Source organism: Trichosurus vulpecula, chromosome 7 (genome assembly GCF_011100635.1).
Source record: "Trichosurus vulpecula isolate mTriVul1 chromosome 7, mTriVul1.pri, whole genome shotgun sequence".
Classification (NCBI taxonomy): domain Eukaryota; kingdom Metazoa; phylum Chordata; class Mammalia; order Diprotodontia; family Phalangeridae; genus Trichosurus; species Trichosurus vulpecula.
The window spans coordinates 238,418,160-238,437,346 of NC_050579.1; the positions used below are offsets into that span (position 1 = coordinate 238,418,160).

The following is a 19,187-nucleotide window of genomic DNA, read 5'->3' on the forward strand; positions in this document are numbered from 1 at the left end:
ACATATGTGTGTATGTATGGGCACGATATATGTAGTGTAAGGGCACACATATACTACATATATGTGCATTACAGCACACATGTATTTGTGAATGCCACATGCATGTACATGTATTATGTGCACACACGTGTGTATGTATATGGTTTTGTTTTGGTATTTTGGTTGGTTTGTATTTTTTGGTGGGGGGGGGGGGCTCGCAGGTGCTTGGGCCACTGCCGGAGAAATTTCAGTATGGCCTCCAAACAGACTCATCCATTCTGCCACTAGAATTCAAAACAGTTGGAGAACTGCTGTGGCTTCCATCAGCGTCAACACCATCATTCTGGTTGGGCAAGTTGGGGTTTATTAGCGTGCTGCCATTCGAGGTGGTGGTGCATGGCGGAAGCATTCTGGAAGGAGAGCGGTCTCCCCCTGGCACCATGGGAAACTGGTATGATCCTGATGAAGTGCCATAGTAGAGATATGGAGTGCTGCTGGTCTGGAAGGGTCCACTTTGGTTTTGGGAGGAGCCGGGGTAGGGTGGTGGCAAGTAGGTGTGGTAGTGAGTGGTTGCTGACATCCCGAGGGACATGCCTGAGGTGACGGGCGGTGTGTAAGTGAACGTGGCTGGATAGTGCATTCGTGGGTTGGAGAAGCGGCTCTCAGTGAGGGATGAAATACTTGTGAACTGCCTGGGGTCTGAAAAGGGGCCCAGTTCTGAAGCACCTAAAAATTACAACAAAAGATGGGGGAAAATATCTGTAAATATCAATTAAAATTATTCTTTAAGAAAAAAAAGAACGATAAAATCTATAGTCTCCCCCAAAAAGGAACCACGATTCACAAATACAGCTTCCAAAGGATAGGCCACTTTTCAGTCTTATAGCATTTATCAATAAGCTCTTTTCATCTCCCAGAGAAGCCCAAAGCGCTTTTAGAACAACCACCACGAGCTGCGTCAGTTACAAGGGCGAACTCCAACACGGTACTCCGGGTTTTCTTCACCCTCCTCTTTCTGGTTACATTTCAGAGTGTCATTGGATTCCAGAAACGGTTAAATGTTTGCTTGCTAACAAAAAGCACATCATCTCCTGCAGCATAGTACAGAAATGAATGATTAGGTCCAACATTTGTCATTTTGCCATTAAGGATGAACACCCGGCAAGAGCCTCCAAACTGCACCAGGCCGACATGAAATTTCCCAATATGATCCTGCCATCCTGAGTCAACACTCGGGAGTTGTGTTTTTTTAAGTTATTCTTCTCATTTTAAAGTAAATGTAATGCTAAATAAAAATTGCACTGGATCTCAATAAACTCATAGACTTTCTTCTCATAGCACAGTACACTGTCAAAGAGTCAGAAACGACCCGGGGTTGAAATCTTGCCTCAGACACTGACTAGCCTGGGCTATCATGGGCAATGCATTTAACCTCCCTGAGACTCAGTTTTCTCATCTCTAAAATGGGTGTTCATGCAGAGTGAATGAGGTGGTGTATGCAAAGTGCTTTGCAAATTTTAAAGCATTGTATAAATGTCAGTTATCATTATGATTGTTACGATCTTTGTATGGGGACCCCAGGCAAATAACTTTAGGCCTCAGTTTCCTCACCTGTAAAATGAGAGGGCTGAATTTAATTACCTTGGAACCTATGGTTCCTTCTAACTCTCATATTCTGCGATTCTACAGAATGTATACCTAATGGGGATGTATGTCTAAGGGATCCTTCTCAGAACTTCCACCATGAAATTCCCCCAATAAATTGGATAGATCCACTTGTGCCTTTGGTCTCACTGAACTTCAAGCCTCTGGTCTGTGAGAAGGGGCCTGACTTGTGCCCCTGCTGTAACAGTGTCTTTTATGATGTAATAGGTGGCGGACGGAGAAGCAAAGTACCCAACTTATGCCTCATCTAAGAGAAGAGTCAAATCCTATTCTGCAGAAATGGCTTCACTTCACATTAACTGGGGATTTGGAATAAATTTGTGCTGATAACCTGGAGGCAGAAGTTTCCTTCGAAAATTTAATGTGCTTTGACTTCTAAATCTACCACTCAATAGGCAGCACTGGTACTTAACAGGGGGAATCAAAGTTTTGGGCCATTTCATTAAGAAATTAACCTTCTGAAGTGGCTGAAAATGCCACTAAAAATCCCCAGTGATAATCTTTAAAAATGCATGCTTGTTCTTACTTGTACAGTTAACTCCAGTCCTCCAAACTTAAAAGAACTGAAATAAGCCCTCTTAAGTTACAAGTGCTTTAACTAAAGGATCGATTTCTTCCAGTTTTTTATTTAGCCTCATGTCTGACTGCTCTGTAGTTTTTACGGACCTGGAAAAGTCTTTATTAATTTTTACAAGTAAGAATTTACCCCTCACTGACTTGTTTTTTCAAATTTCACTCTCCTTCTAGGATACCCTGAGAATTTCTTACTATGGGAATCAGGTTGCTTATAGAGTACTGCTTTGGGGGTCATGTATGGGCACCTAGGTAGAGTACTGGATAAAAAATGCCGAGCCTGAAGTCAGGAAGACTGAGTATGAATCTAATCTCAGACACTTACTAGCTGTGTGACCCTGAGCAAGTCACTTAAGCCTATTTGCCTCAGTTGCGCATCTGTAAAATGAACTGGAGAAGAAAATGGCAAACCACTCCAGTATCTTTGCCAAGAAAATGCCAAATGAGGTCACAAAGAGTTGGACATTCCTGAACAATAAGAAAAACTCAGCGAAGGCAGGCACTGTTTGGTTTTTAGATCCCAAGTACCAAGCTCAGGGCCCTTTGCTTAGCAGATGCTTAATAAACATTTGTTGGATTGGACTGAATTTGTTTAAAGAGGATTGGGTTGCATCATGAAATGGCGGTACCATGCTCTATAACCTAAATCTGGACTTGTGAAGCATAACCATCAAAAACAGCGCCTGCTAACCTGCCTTTCTCTCACATTGAGTAAATCAAGTGGGCTAGCAGGGCCAGTTGATCAATTAACTCAGCAGTCTGCCTCTCCCTATTGATTGGTGGTAGAGGGCCACAGGCAGAAGTCAAAAGCATCCAAGCTCCAAAGAGCAAAAAGAGGAGGGCAGAATTGGCCACAGTGAGAGAAGTGCCCACGCTCTCCCACCCTCACTACCCATTCTAAGCAAAACTACAGGCCCACAGGCCAAGGATAAGAAATGGCGGGCAACTTCTGCAACCAGAAGCCAATACCTTCAGGATGACAAACCAGTTCTGGCTCAGCTAAATCCCCCTGAGCTAACTCCAGGTTCCCTCACTCTGCTGGCCCTACACATGCCCCTTCCTTTAACACACAGCACCATGAAAAAAGGAGGTTAAAAGCTGGAGTTAGTGAATTCATTAGTGAATGTTCCTGGGGTGACTTGCTCAAGATGTTCAACTAATGCCCAGAGGCAGAGATGGGAGTGTAGGGGAGTTGAAGAGGATTTTGTTCATGCTTCCCCACCCCCTCACCCCTCCACCCCCACGCTTATGTATAAGGTTGCACAACGCAGGCGATGAATGTAAACCACAGTTACTGTTAAGCCAAAACATTTTTGTCTCAAAGTATGTAGGTGAACTGAACTTGTAGCTGGCTCAGCCTCGAGTTTTAGGCAGACTCTTTCTGCATACATCAAGTTCCGATGCTTAGATCATGTAAGAAAAGCCCGAAGAGCATTAGCAATTTAAAAGAGAAATGAAGTCACATTCATAATTTCAATGTCTTCCCCACTGGGCCACAGAGTTCACACAAGATAGACTGTTTAAAGCAGAGAATACTCCTCTTGTGTGTTTGTACTTAAAATACTGTAGTAATAATTAAAATTCCATGTGGTTTCATTTATTTTGATGCAGAAGCCTCATTAAAGCTCCATACTTGGGACTTTGCCAGTAAGTTCTAAGATGGTTCTGAATTCACATTTTTCCCCCTTCCTTTCCTCCTCCCCTTCTTTTACCTGTTACCATTTCGCTGATGTTTTTACAACCCATCACATGCCAGGGTCACTGTGCCTTTTGGTTTATGGATGCCAGCTAATGCCAGTTGACATTCATTTTTCAATTAATGAGCTCTGGTTGTGGTTTATGGAAAACAATGCAACAAATTTCCGCCAGGTTTACGGCACTTTGGCCAATCACTTCCAGTTATTACAGACTGTAATGTCCTGAGGATTAACTCCTTCTGGGCACAGCGACTTGATGTGGACTTTAAAAGGATTATAGGATAATTTTATAACTTACAACAATGCAATTTGCTGGAATTTGCTTAGTCATTTTAACTTATTGGTACGTTACCAAAGAAATGTTTCCTAAACTTTTGCATATGTCTTCTGTGTGAGGAAGTTTTAACAACTTTCCAAAGTGCAACCTGAGATCATTTAAAATAATCTGTTGCAGGGGGAAAAATTCAACCCTTGAGGTGCACAGTATGCTTTAAAAAAAAATGCAAAGGCTTTCTGAGCCTTCCGTTTATGTATGATAATTACCGCAGAAGCAGATACTTTAATTACATTTTCCTTTATTGAATACGTCTGTCTCTGTACTTCCAATCGCTGTGTTTTTCATCTGAACTCCCAGGCTTTAGCCCCCTTCTTGGGCTACTTGGCCACTGTATCTTAACTCATTCAGTCATTCCTCATGCCCCTAACCCTTTAGAGCTGTTGTTTTGTTGTTGACTTTGTGCTAAAATTCAATTTGCCATCATATCAGCTAAAGTTAAATAAGAATGTTTTCCACTTATTTAACAATAGCCCCTAAGAGGATGGCCCTGGGGGTCCTGGTGAGTGCCATGCCACAATCCCCCCTTTATGGCTTCCTAAACCAGAGCTCAGGTAAGCTTGAGGAATGTGGCCAAGAACCTCAACAGAGGCAGGCTTAGAACTCGCTACATTTTAAGCAGAGGCTCCTTTGGCGTAATGGATAGAAGGCTAGCTGCTAGAGCCAGGAGGCCTGGCTTCATGTCCTGCTTCTGATGCATGCTGACTGAATTACTACAGCTCCTAGGGCTTTCTCCTCTCAGACTGCCTTTGCTTCTGCTCTGTCTATATCTTGCATAAAACCACATATTTACTTGTTATCTTCCCCATTAAAAATTACATTCCTTGAGAGCAGGACTGGTTTTTTTGTTTCTTTGCATCTTCAAAGCTTAGAGCAGTGCTGGGCACACAGAAAGAACTCAATAAGTGCTAGTTCACTGACTGACCTCAAAACTTCTTGGTGCCCCAAGACATTTTCTAAGACTTTGAAGATGAACTGCCTATTTGTATCCGTTGAGAGAGATTCCTCACTCGGAGCAAGATCCTCCAACCTGAAGAAATCAGTGTTCTATGAACATTTATAAGGCAGCTGCAGAATTAAGCACTGAGCCAGGCTCCACTTATACAAAGACAAAAAATAAAAACCACTCCCTGCTCTCAAGGTGCTTATATCCCACCTGGAGAAGTGACTCCCTAGTGTAGTCTAAAATTTGCTTTTGTCACAATAACACTATGAAGTAGGGAGTGCAAGTATTGTACAGGTTCCCTGGGAACACCTCCAAAGTAGCAAGAGCATCCCATGCAAGCAGATTCTGCCGTCATTGTTTTCCCTCAAAGGCTTTCTTCAGAACACAATGAGCAAGGCCTCTCTGGACAAGGGGAGTGGTTCAGGTGTTTCAGGGGGTACCACTGGAGAAGTATCATCTCATTTCAAAGGCTAGTTGGCAAGATTACAAAGGACAGTTGATGTCAGTTACAAAGGACCTTTGGCCAGGATACAAAGGAGAGCTGATATCAGTTAAAAAGGAGAGTTGGTAGGGCTTTGTTTAAATGGGATTTTATTTGTTCTATTTTCTTCCTGAATGTATATGCTTTTTTTTAAAAAAAAATCTGTTTGTTGCCTTATAAAGCTATTGTTTTCCTAAATGCAATTCACTGGCTTGAGCTTTTCCAGTGCCTAATAAATGCTCCACTCATAGGTTGAACAACTTTGGGAGCTCATGAAATTTTCTCAAGCCACATCCTCTATTAACAATGAGCTAACTCTAGTCAGGCCAGTTGAGTTGCTTAGGACAGTGAGTAAATGAGAGCAAGGTTGAGGGTCTGACATTTCCTTAGGGTAGCTGACTTCACAGAAGCCTGTTATTCCCAAGTCATCATAGGCCCCAGCAAACAGATGACTTTCCAAGTGCTCCTCGATCTTGGTACTTTCCTTCTGAGAATATCCCCCAATTTATCCTACAAATAGCTTGTTTGTATATAGTTGTTTTAATGTTGTCCTCCATTAGACTGTGAGCAAAGACCATCTTGTTTTTTCTATTTGCATCATCCCCAGTGCTTGGCACACAGTAAGGGCTTAATAAATGTTTTTTTTTTCATTCTATTCTAATCCATAGAAGCAGCAGGTAGGGGGTACTACAGTGGGAGACAGAGAATAAAGAAAATTCAAGGGAAGTGATGGAGAATCTCCAGACTCCAACACTATTTGCTGTCCATGCCAACCACTTTGCATTTACCATTTTTTATTACAGATATGTCCTGTCTACCTAAATAGATTATAAACACCTTGAAGGGTAAGACTGTGTTTTGTACTTTTTTACCTCTTCCATGATGACCTAAAACAGGGTTAGCCACATAGGAGGTTCTCAATTAAAAAAAACTGGTTGCGTAGAAAAAGGAAAGGAGAGCTCTATGTAGGATGAAAATACTAGAAGTTTCCAATGAGGAGCAGCACACGGTCTTCTTGGCATTTGAACTTGGGGATGTCAGCTTAGTGCCTGTGTCACCCACTCCTTGATCACCAGCACCCTACCATTCTCCTCCTCACTCCCAGACAATGGGATACACACACACACACACACACAGACACATACATTTTTTTTTAACCGAGGAGGTAGGTGGAGGAAAAAAAGGAAAGCCAAAGTCAAAAAACAAAAAACCTCTCCTTTCCTGATACGTTACAGAAATCGCTATATCCTTTACTTCCATGAGGTGCTAACTTCAAATCTCTGCCAGGACCTTTTAAATGGCAAGGGTTAATTGATGAACTAAACTCAAATGAAGCCTGAACACTTTATAATAACCTCTTCATGGCACTTACAGAGGCAGCATGCTGTATCGGATAGAGAACCAAGCCTTAAAGCCTGGAAGACCTGCATTCACATTCTGCCTCTGACCTATCCTGGCTGCATGACTATGGGCAAGTCACTTACCCTTTTAGTGGTTTGGGCACTCAGTTGCAGAGAAGGTACCAACTTATATTAGTGGAGGGCATTTCCTTATCCAAGAATTCCTTATGCCAGCTGAAATCACAGGTCTTATCCCTATCCTCATCACAGTATTGACACAGTTTCAGCATCAACTACAGTGAGACATACCCAGGTCTTTTCTGCCGGAAGAAAAAACGTAGGTCCTTTGCACCTCCTTACAGTATTGTAAGTTTTGAAACATTTGTGAATACATTTTGCTTGGATACAATAGACAATTCCCAACAAATACCCAAATTCCTCTACAAAGTTTAGCATCCCCTTCCCACAAATAACTGACCTATTGTTAACAGAAAAGAAGGCATATCCTTTAATTTTGACAGTGTAATAATGATGTTAACCATGGTTTTTAGCTAGGGATTCATTGCCTCTTGGTGTTGACTTTGTTATTTCTACAATAATTTGGCTCTCTTCTTCCCCTTACACACCAGTGCCTTCCCACTGCTTTTCACAGAACCACAGAATTGACAGAATTGTCAAAAGATGTGAGGAATCTTAGATGTTATCAGGTCCAATCCTCTTTTATTACAGATGAGGCCCAGAAAGAGGAAGTGCTTGCCCAAGGTCACCTGGCTAGTGACTAAAAGAGCTAGAAAACATATCTTTTAACTACCAATTCAGTCCTCTTTCCATCCCCCCACATACTCTGGCTTCTGTGGTATTGGGATGAAGCAAATACTAGAATTATATGTTGAAAAATTCCTGGTAAGAGCTACTGAACAGCATCCACAGAGTTCTGTTCTATTGGTTACTTCAGAGGCCCAGTTTGCAAAAGTACATTATGAATAGATAGAAAAACTCTTCTACTCACACGTTGTGAGGAGAGTCCTTGGTGAAACTTACCATGCTAATAAATGTGACTTATCATTATTCAATCATCTGACAACTTAAAACCAAAGCATTTCCCCCCTCCACCAGCCTGGAGGGAAACACGAATTTCACAAGTCAAAGTAAGGTAACAAACACTTCAATCAAGAAAGGAGGACTGAACAAAGTACTTTTGGCACATTCAGAAATCCCTTTATGAACTGGCTGTATTCCACCAATCCAACCAAATGTGCCATTCCTGGACACCAGGAGTCCTTCGCTCAAGTGAGGGAAGTCTTTATACCACCCATCACATATACAATGTGGAAATTCTTCATGGACATTTTGTTCATGTATGTTCCCTTTGTCTAGCAAAGAGGGGAGAACATTACAAACCAGGGTAACAGACACGAACCAAGTTTGTAAGATGAAAATGAGCATGGTATGTATTTTACTCATTTTTCCCACTTCTCCCCACTATCACTAAAAAAGACTACATTACCAATAAGATACACTAATCACCAAGCATTTATTAAGGGCCAACTAGATACATAGTGCTAGAGACTAGGAATATAAGTACAAATGTGAGATGATTCTTGCCCACAGGGAGCTTACTTGACTCAGGTCTCTTCCTCCTCTAACGGCCTATTATATTTCCTTTTGATCCTACTTTTACCATCTCTGCCCTTATCGAGGATGTTAGGGTCTTTTATGATCTAGTTAATTCTAAATCATCCCATAGCACACATCTGGAGAAAGGTAGGAGATAACATTAATAATAGCAATAACTGACATTTATCTGGTACTTTAAAGTTTGCAAAGCACTTGACACATATTACCTCATTTGAGGCTCACAACAACCCAGTGAGGTGGGCATCTCATTGTAACTTCCATTTTATAGCAAAAACCTTCCCTGATTCCCCCAGCTACCAGTTTACTCCCTACCCAAACTGCCTTATATTTAGTGTGTCTATATTCTGAAAATACTTATGTTTACATATGTAAGAGGAATATAATCTCCTTAAGGGCAGAGATTCTGTCATTTATCGTTGTATCACCAATCAAGCCAACAAGCATTTATTAAGGCACTACTGTGTGCCACACACTGTGCTAAATGTAGGGGATATAAAGAAAGAGGAGGGGGAGGAAACCCAGAACTTGCTCTCAAGAAGCTGCGAGTTTAATGGAGGAAATGACATGCAAACAACTATATACAAACAATCAAAGTCAGAAGAAAATGAAAAGAATCTCAGAGGGAAAGTACTAAGATTAAGGAGGAGAGAGAAAGACTTCTTTTAGAAAATGAGACTTTAGCACTTAGCATGGCTCCTGGCACAGAACCGGTACTTAATAAATCTTTGTTCATTGATCCATTGATAAGGAAATCGAATCTCAAAGAGGTTAAATGATTTGCCCAAGATCGCACAGCTATTAAGTGTCAAAGTTTGGCTATACTGAGCTACACCTGAAGTTGTGCTTAACAAAAAGAGGGACCACCAAAAAGGGAGTTGTGAACCAATTACTAAAGCAAACAAAAGTAATGAAAAGTTGGATTAGCAGACCCTGCATTTTTTCAAAAGAGAAAAAAAAAATCTGCCTCAACTATCCAGTATAAATATTTGTTTCCAGTGCCGTCATGAATTGTACTTTTCCACTGCTTACTCGCAAATTCTGAAAGACCATCTGATCCTACAGTTAAGAAAGTATGCTAGACTGGGGGAAAGGAAAAAAAAAAAAACCTTGGCAATTTTCAGTAACTTCAACCTTTCCTTAAACCCACCCAAACTTTCTCTGAGGATCCTGTTGGAATAATATATTTCCTTTTTGAGGAGAAAAAGGGAGGGATAGGGTCGGTTGGGTAAGAGGGGTGTAGAGAAAGAAAGACAGGGAGGGGGGTGGTAGAAGAGAAAAGTGAGTAACCCTCTCTGGTCCTTGATTAAGAACTTTTAAAAAGCTGGGAAGGGTCGATAGTCTTTGAAACCAGATCTACTGTAGGACGGAAGCCAGCACCCAGGACACCGTGTCTTTCAGGAGAGGCCACACACGGTGCCACTGTAGTCATATGACTGCTCTGTCACATCCTGAAGTCATTTCCAGTCCATGCACAAGTTCGTCCTCCCGTTTAGAGAGGATCGGATATATTGGGAACGCACATATGGAAGCACTTTCAGGGAATCAGTTTCCATGAAATTCATAATGAGCCAAGTGGCTTCAGATGTGGTTGCGTTCCTCAGATTAGCCAAACGAAAGAAAAAAAGAAAGGAAAAGAAAAAGAAAGGAAAAAGGGGAAAAAAGAGACAAATCCACCCTTTCAGACCTTATTTATGTTTCAGAAAAATTAAAAACCACTAATGACTTATAGCTACCAAAACATAGAATGAGAGAGAGAGAAGTAAATGAGAGTTTTTCCTTTGCTAAAAATAGCAGCTTTAATATCAGTAATCTTATCATAAATCAGGAGGAGGCCTTCCTGTCATAGCATCTGCCTACAGTGGCATAATTAACTCTTTCTGAAGTCCTAGTAGAAAGAAAAAAACGAGGGAAGGCAAAAAGTAAAACAGGGGAAATGGAAGAGAGAGAACTGACTCTTATTTGATAACATGTGCGGTCCATTAAGATTGTTTTCAAAATTGAGACTTAATGATAAATTGTTGCTAGAGTAAATCTCTCAAGGAGGGCTGAATTCAGACAGGACAGCCTGAGATTTTCCTGTGGCCCGTGTTGGTTGTAAATGGAAATTATATTAGATGCTGAAATTTATGAGCTGTCTGAGATGCTATAGATGGCACACCAAAGCTTGGCTGATAAGAAGGTGTGCATGGACATGGTTCCAACAGCAGTTTTTAAAGGATGAGACCTAACCCTGAGCACTATATGCAGAATCGTCTTGACTGATAGGGGCATGGAGATGATGGGGAGGAGGAGGAAGGGAAATATGATTGATCACTGCTTAGAAAGGAAGTGTGGCAAAGGACAAAGAACTGGCCTCAGAGTTTCATCTCTGACACATGTTGGCTGTGTCACCTTGGGCAAGTCACTTAACCTCTTGATTTCTCTGGTAACTCTCTATGACTATATGTCCCAGAACAGTTGCTGATGGGCATGGATACATGGAGTTTCTTCACTGGGCGTTCTTTATACCAATAAAAGCACAGGGCAGGACCAAAACAAGAATTAATTAATCAAAAAAACTCTGGCCATAGAACCTTAAGTCTGGAAGAAGCCTGAGAATTACTTAGTCCAACCCTCTTAATTTAATGGTGAAGATACTGAATACCAGGGAAGTGACTTGCCCAAGGTCACACAGATTTCCAATCACTTAATGCTTATAACCTATTTAATCCTGCTGGAGGAAAGAGTAGCTAAGGAAAACAACCAGAGATAATATCTCACGCCCAGATGGTGCATAAGAGTTTCTAATTCACTTTCAGATACATCTCATTTAATCTTACAACAACATGAGGAAGACTAATGGGATGTTATTCTTCCCAGTTTATAGATCACAGCATTATAGATTTAGTGCTGGAGAGGAAGCTGAAGTACCCAGAATTGAAGAGAATTGGCCACAGTCAAATAACTATTAAGAGCGCAGCAGGGACTAGAATTCAACTTTTCTGACTCCTAATCAGAATTTTCCATCACAACATAATGTGGTTTAGCAGGCTACACTGCGATCTTGAGCATTCAGTCGTGGAGCTTGATTCTGGCTTTGCCAGTACTTTTCTGACTCACCAAGAGCAAGATTCTGTTCCTCAACCCGTCTCACCTTTTGAGTGATATGTATTAATACCATGGAATAATTCTAAGGAGATAATAAAATCACTTTGCTAATAGGAAATGCTTCAGTAGGTTTCTACTGACCCAATCCGAACTAGTAAAGTTAATGAATGGGCAGCTAGTTGGCAAAGTGGGTAGAGTGCCAAGCCTGGAGTCAGGAAGACTTGAGTTCAAATCCTGCCTCAGACATTTACTCCCTGCATGACCTCTGAGCAAGTCACTTCACCCTGTTTACCTCAGTTCCTCATACGTAAAATGAGCTGGAGAAAGAAATGCCAAACCAGTATCTTTGCCAAGAAAACCCCAAATGGGGCCACAAAAATCAGACATGACTGAAAGGACTGGACAAAGAAACCAATGAAGAAATAGGAAGAGAATTAGGACCTGGTTATTTTTAGCCATCCTCTGCATCTACATGAAATCTCGCTCTTCCATGGGAGAAAGGTACCGTATACCACGGCCTACAAAGAGCACGAATTCTTGACTCCAAACAGATGTCTAGTCACGTGTGGAAGGAGAAATTTAAGGTAACAAATAATGGTAAAAATTCAGCACTGCTTTGAATTACATTAAAAAAATTTTTTTTCAGTTAACAGGCATTTATTTTTTTTTCCTCCTCCTTCTTCCCTCCCTTGAAAAAAAGAAAAGAAAAACAAAACTCTCATAACAAATACGCATTTTTGTTTTGTTGTTGTTCAGCTGTTTCAGTCGTGTCTGACTCCTTGTGACCCCATTTGGGGTTTTCTTGGCAAAGATACTGGAGTGGTTTGCAGTTTCCTCCTCTAGCTCATTTTACAGATGAGGAAACTGAGGCAAACAGGGTTAAGTGACTTGTGCAGGGTCACAGAACTGGTAAGTGTGGTCACAGCACTAGATGAGTCTGCCTGACTCCAGGCCCAGCTCTCTATCCATTGTATCATCTAGTCACTTTCGAAAAAAAAAGGTTACCATTCTGGGCTGCTAATGTGGGAATCATAATACTACTCTCTATTTGGGAAAAATTCAATTATAGTCAAATGCCCTGGTCTAGAATAAGGCAAATCCAGTTAGGGAAGCCTATAAAAAAGGAGAGGTCCTAGACCCAAACATAACCGGATCTAGTCTCTTGCATCCTGTCCCCCATATTCTCCCCATTCTCTCCCCCTGCCCCAAGCTGCTCGACAAAGGGCCCAGTACCTCAATGTAGTCAAGGAACTACTCTGGCGCTATCCTGCACCCACAGCAAAGCTACCCAGATTGCCAAAGAGGCCTTCCAAACTCCAAGGAGACCTTAGGGGCAAATGATCTTATTCAGACTCCCCAAGGTCATTGCAACAGAGTTAGCCAAATTCAGAACTGAATCTGCTTCAATATCAAGATCATTTCTTTTTCTCTTCTTTCCCTCTATAGCCAGGTATATCCATTTTAGCTACTTGTCTCAAGGCCCTGTGCTTGGCTCCTGTCCCAGCAATGAATATACAGGAGACTCTCTGGCTGAGCAGAAAGACTTTCTTGCTGCTGGTGCATAATGGTACCTTAGCCTCACTCCTGGTCTTGACTCCAACATCCTGTTTTATTTTCTAGTTCCCATGGATGTCTATGGCCCTGACTTCCAATCTAGACTTTTACAAAGTGTTAGGCCTCACCTCCTGCTACCTACTGCTGAACAGATTCCCCAAGGAAAAAAAAGCAAGGGTGGGGGTGGGGGGGGAGGAATCTGAGACTCAAATCCCACTTGTGATGCTTACTAGATGTGTGTCCTTGGACAAATCTCTTAACCTCCTGGGGTCTCAGTTCTTTCATCTGTAAAATGAGAATTGGGTGGCCTCTGAGACCCCCTTCTACCTCTAGATTTATGATTCCATCCTTTAGATTTCTATCTACAGAGTGGTTAGGTGGAAAAGATGTTGGACATAGAGTAAGAAATCTTAGATTCAAAGTAGCCGTGTGACCATGCACAAGTAAACTTCAGTTCCTTGATTTGTAGAATGGAGATAACATGGTAACTGTACTTTCTTCTTCACATGGTTGTTGGGAAGAAATTTGGTAAAGCTTAAAGAACTAAAGAAATCTGGTTTTACCAGATTTACCTTATATAGCGCAGGTACACACACACACACACACACACACACACACACACGCACGGATTTACTGCACCTTTGCAGCCTTATTTTTCACTACTCCCCTTTGTACACTTTTTGGCTTGGTTGTGTATTTGGTTATAGATTCCAACCAAATTGTACTATTCATTATTTCCCAAATATGTGTTCTTATGCTTCTCCACTTTTGTCCTTCACTGACCTTTCTGCCTACAATGCTTTCCGCTCTATATCTGTTCAACAAAATCCTATCTCTCCTTAAAGTCCCAGCTCAAATACCACCTTTGCTATGAAGTCTTCTTTGATATCCTTCCCCTCAGGTAGAAGAAATTTCTCCCTGCTCTGAACTTGCAAAGCATTTTGTACCTTGCTTATAGCATTTATCTCATTCTACCTTATACAACAATTATTATTAAGTCCTTTTTTTTTTTGAAGCAATCGAGGTTAAGTGACTTGCCCAGGGTCACACAGCTAATAAGTATCTGAGGCTGGATTTGAGGTCCTCCTGTCTCCAGGGCTGGTGCTGTGTCTACTGTGCTACCTCACTATCCTTACAGTTATTTTTAAAATAAAATGAAATGTCTGTAAAATTCTTTGCAAATATGAAAGTGCTCTATAAATGTCAGTTATTATGTTTGTGCATATACTTCCTCCCCCTAAATTACTTGAGAGCAAGGCCTATATTATTTATTTTCCCCTCAGTACTTAGCACTATAAAGGTTATGGATAAATGATTACTGAATCAATGAATAAGTAAGATGCCTAATTTGCTCTACTGCCCCACCTGAAATTTCTAATCCAGAGTTCCTCTGACTCTTGCTTGCTTGTCTTATTTCAACCTTGAACCTCTGGTGCTTGTACAAGCCCTGATGTCTACAAGTCTCTTCCCCATAGTCAGTTCCACTCTGACCCAGAGCCATAACTAGGGGAGAGTGACCAGAGTGCCAAAATTGAGAAAGTGCCAACAGAGCTTGCAGCGGCTTTGTGGTAGGGCAGAGACTTGTATGTCACAACTATGAAATGGTGTCCTGAGCGGTCTGCACAAACCCCATCAGAAATCTGAATTGCCCTGTGCACTAAAATTGCTAGCAATGGCTCTGCTGTGACCACTAGCCTCTGAATAAATCCTGGGCTTTGGTTTAGTCCTAAGTTACCTTCCCAGACTTCCTTTGGCTCTTCTCATGCCAGTTTTGTGCCCTGTTTCCAATAACTAATGCTATCACTATTCTTATCACTGACAATAACAATAACTTGAGATATGAATAATAATGTCTTTGCATTTTTAATCTTTCGAAGGACTTAAAAGTGTTTCATGTGGTTTCATGACCATGGAAGGAGCCTGAAGCATAGAGAAGTTAAATGCCCCGCTCTAAGACACAAAGGTAATTAGGGGCAGATCTGGGACTAAAATTCAAGGTTCTGGAAATGTAACACCATGTTCTTTCCTCTAGACTTGATTCATTAGCTTCTTTTCTCTAGACTGATAGAGGAAAGGATTGCCTTTCCTAGAAAATAAGGGATATTCCAACAAGAAAAATAAGAGATGACCTAGGTAAGCTTTCAAGTACTTAGTTAATATTTTCAAAAGATACAATAGATCAGGAACCTGGTCCTCTTTATCATTGGAGAGTTTTCCAGTTAGATGGGCTTTGAGTTCCTTGGTTGTTGCTATTTGTTTGTTTTTTTCTTTCTTTTTATATTTAAACTTGCTAGGAAAAAATACTAGAAATGAAGTTTGCATTCATTTGTAAAAAGTTTTCTTTTTCTTTGTTGCTAGGATTTAAGCCCAAAATGTCATAAAGTCCTTTAAAAATATTTAAACTTGCTAGGAAAATACTAGAAATGAAGTTTGTATTCATTTGTGAAAAGTTTCCTTTGTTTCTAGGACTTAGCCTAAAATCACTTAGAAAGTCTTAATGCAACCCTGAGACAATGTTCTTTATGTAACTTCCGTCTCCAAATGCAGAGTGGTGATTCGTTCCTCTGACAGTCTCAGAGTTTTTTCCACTCATGCTCAGCACAGAGAATTAACTCAAAACTTCTGCATGCAAAAAAAAAAGTCTCTTTTTGGGGTTTGATTTGGCTTCATTTTCAAAGAGTTGTTTGTATATTTTAGAATATGTAGAATTTCCCTTTGATTGAAACCTCTCTTTTAACAATGGACAAGAGATGATTTCTCTTCTGAGTGGTTTAAACAAAAACAAACTCTTGGAGCCTTGTTCTCGAAAGTGTTTTTTTTTTTTTTTGAGAGAAATCAAACCCTACAGATTGTTAAGCATTTGGCAAAAACCTTCAAACAGCCAAACCCAAATAGTGAAATTCTCCTTGTTACAACAGATAAACAAATGGTCCAGTACGGGGGTAAAAAGAAAAAAATCAGCCCCCTCAACACACACATACACACACACATTCCACCATCCTTTCTCACTCCCCCTACCCCATCCCTACTCACCATTTCTACTAAAGGGCTTAATCTTTAATGTTTATTTCTAGTGCTAAAGTAGCATACTTGCCACAAATGGACATTTTCAACATCTGTTTGTGGTTGCTTCCAGGGCCCTTGTATTTCTCTGGGACATGAAGCCCTCTGTCTCCAGAGCATAAACAGACACACCTAATTGTGTATTAAGGTGTCTGAAAACAGCTACTTGTTTTGGAGACAAAAAAAAAGGAAGGAAGAAAGAAAGAAGGAAAACATGAAAGAGACCACAGCGCTGAAGTCTGTTCTTGGCAAAAGAGGAAACATGGTCTGCTGGTGCATTTTATGAATGTGGTACCAGCACCTTAAACTAGGCTATGGGACAAGATACACAGTGGGAGCTCTTCAAATAGTGGAAAAAAAGATTCTGCCTGCCAACATGACAAAAACTAAATAAATGTTTCTTTTTTCCTTCAATTTTTTTTTGATGAACTTTGAATGACAAAATCATAGACTCTTGGAATTGGAAGGGATCTTGGTAGCCATCGAATCCAAACCACATGTGAATAAGCATCGAAACGACAATATCTCCAACAAGTGAACATCACTTTTTGCTCAAAGACCTCCAATAAGACCCCATTAGATTGTAAGCTCCTTGAGGGCAGGGGCCTCTTTTTGTATCTCCAGAGCTCCCCATAGTGCCTGGCACTTAGGAGGCACTCAATTTTATTGATTAACTCCTGGGGCAGTTTATTCCACTTTTAGATAGCTTGAAACATTTGGAAGTTTTTCCTTGTTGCCATTTCAGTCGTGCCTGACTCTTTGTGAACCTGTCTGGGGTTTTTCTTAGCAAAGACACCGGAATGGTTTGTCATTTCCTTCTCCTGCTCATTTTACAGATGAGGAAACTGAGGCAAACAGGGTTAAGTGACTTGTGCAGGGTCAGACAGTTAATAAGCATCTGAGAACATTTGAACTCATAAGCATGAGTCTTCCTGGTTCCAAGACCAGTGCACTACCCACTGAGCCACCTAGCTGCCCCAATTTTTCCTTACATAAGAGTAAATCTCTCTCTCTCAGAAATTTCTGGCTATTGTGTCTTAGGAACCTTTGGAGTCAAGCAGAACAAGCCTCATCTCTTTTCTATGTGCAAATTAAAAAAAAAACCTTCAATTATTTGGAGCCAGCTGCCATTGCCCTCCTAAATTTTCCCTTCTCCAGGCTAGGTATAACTTCAAAACAGGAAAAACAAAATACCTGGTGATTCTTCATTTCATCGAGAGGGTTTTCAACATTCCATAGCAAAATCTATTCATTCTTTCTATGAACAATAATTTTCTGGATCGAAGGAAGAAAAGAGGATCAAAAAGAATGAGGAAGAAGGAGAAAATTGCTTAGAGGTTATTCTTTCCCAAATACATAATATCCAACACCAGGAGGAGTGCTGGAACTGAAGCTATGAGACACCTGGGTTCAAATTTTGCCTCCAACATTTGCAAGCTGGGTCAACATGAGCAAGTCATTTAAGCTCTCAGTCTCGATTTCCCCGATGTGCTTATATCATATTGCGAAAAATAAAGAAATAATATATAGAAAGTGCTTTGACTACCTGAAGACCCTATAGAAATGACAGCTATTATTATGTAAAGCATTGAATTAAACATTTCTAAGGGGAGGAGTCCTCAAGGATGTCACGATACAGTGGAAAGAAGAGGAATGGAATTCAAGTGAATCGGACTCTACATCTAGCTCTGTTACTATTACCTGTATAAACTAGGGCAGGTTGCTTCTGATCTTTGCTGTAAAATGGGTCTACCTGTAAAATGAAAAGCAACTGCCTAATTTTGAAGTTTCTTCTAGGTCTAACAGTACATGATTCCACTACATATCTGACAGCCTACGACAATCCAAAATATCCTCAAATAGTCAAGTAGCTGGACAAGATCTTTCCTGAAAAGTAGTTCACTCCTTCGTCACACAGAACACAAAGTCAACATCCCTACTATTGCTATGACATTTAGGAGCCATCATTTGCTCTACTATATCACATCTGTAAATGGGGTCATGTGGAGAAAATGGCCACAGACTGTGCTTTTAAAAGAAGACAATTTGAAAAGTATGGAAACAACCTACTATTTTTCCCCCTAAAATAGCAGAAGCAAAAAGTGATGTCAGCTAGGGAACACTACAAACATTATTCAGTAACACTTTAGCAAGCACTTTCTTCAATAAATTTTGCTAAATAAAAAAAACACCTTGGAGAACATAGTTAACTTTTGAATGTCATCATTCCATTCAGCAAACATTTATTAATTACCTACAGAGTGTAAAACATTTTGCGGTGTACTGGGAGAGAGCCAAAATTCAGATGAGACATGATTTCTGCCCTTCCTACCCCCAGGAGTTTACAACCTAGTCAGGAAATGTGACACATACACAAATAATTATAATACAAAATTTTATCGATTAAGTGCATAAGGAAAACCCAAAGGTTTACATGAGGTCTGAGGAGGAATAAAGCAAGGTTTCCTTGAGGATGTGCTATTTGAGTTGGGCTTTAAAGGAACAGTGGGAATTCACCAGAGGATGGGAGGGATTTAAGGGTTGATTTGCTAAGAAAACATTTTAAGCACAGGGAACAACTTGAGCAAAATGATGGAGATGGGAAAATAGGGTGTATATGTAAGACAGAAAGTAGTTTGAAGGGTGAATAATAATACTTGCAGGGGAAGTATTAATGAGATAAGACTGGGAAAGCAAAGTAGCAGTGCACCAAAGAGGTCCTCTAATACCAGACAAAGGAGTCTAAACTTTACTTGGCAGGAAATAAGGTTTTGAGCAAAGGAATAACATGATCAGATCTACACATAAAAAATTAATCTGGCCATGAATC

At 40.6% G+C, this 19,187-nt stretch overlaps 1 protein-coding gene across 4 annotated transcripts in view; it reads right to left on the reverse strand.

The window, feature by feature from the left end:
• Positions 1-226: 226 nt before the first annotated feature.
• The window catches only part of RUNX2 (RUNX family transcription factor 2), a 276,455-nt gene continuing 257,494 nt past the window's right edge, over positions 227-19,187 (reverse strand). For all 4 annotated transcript variants that reach the window (XM_036767513.1, XM_036767516.1, XM_036767515.1 and 1 more), the window contains one exon: positions 227-705. In XM_036767513.1, the coding sequence (XP_036623408.1) occupies positions 227-705 (479 nt within the window). The remainder of the gene's footprint in view (positions 706-19,187) is intronic.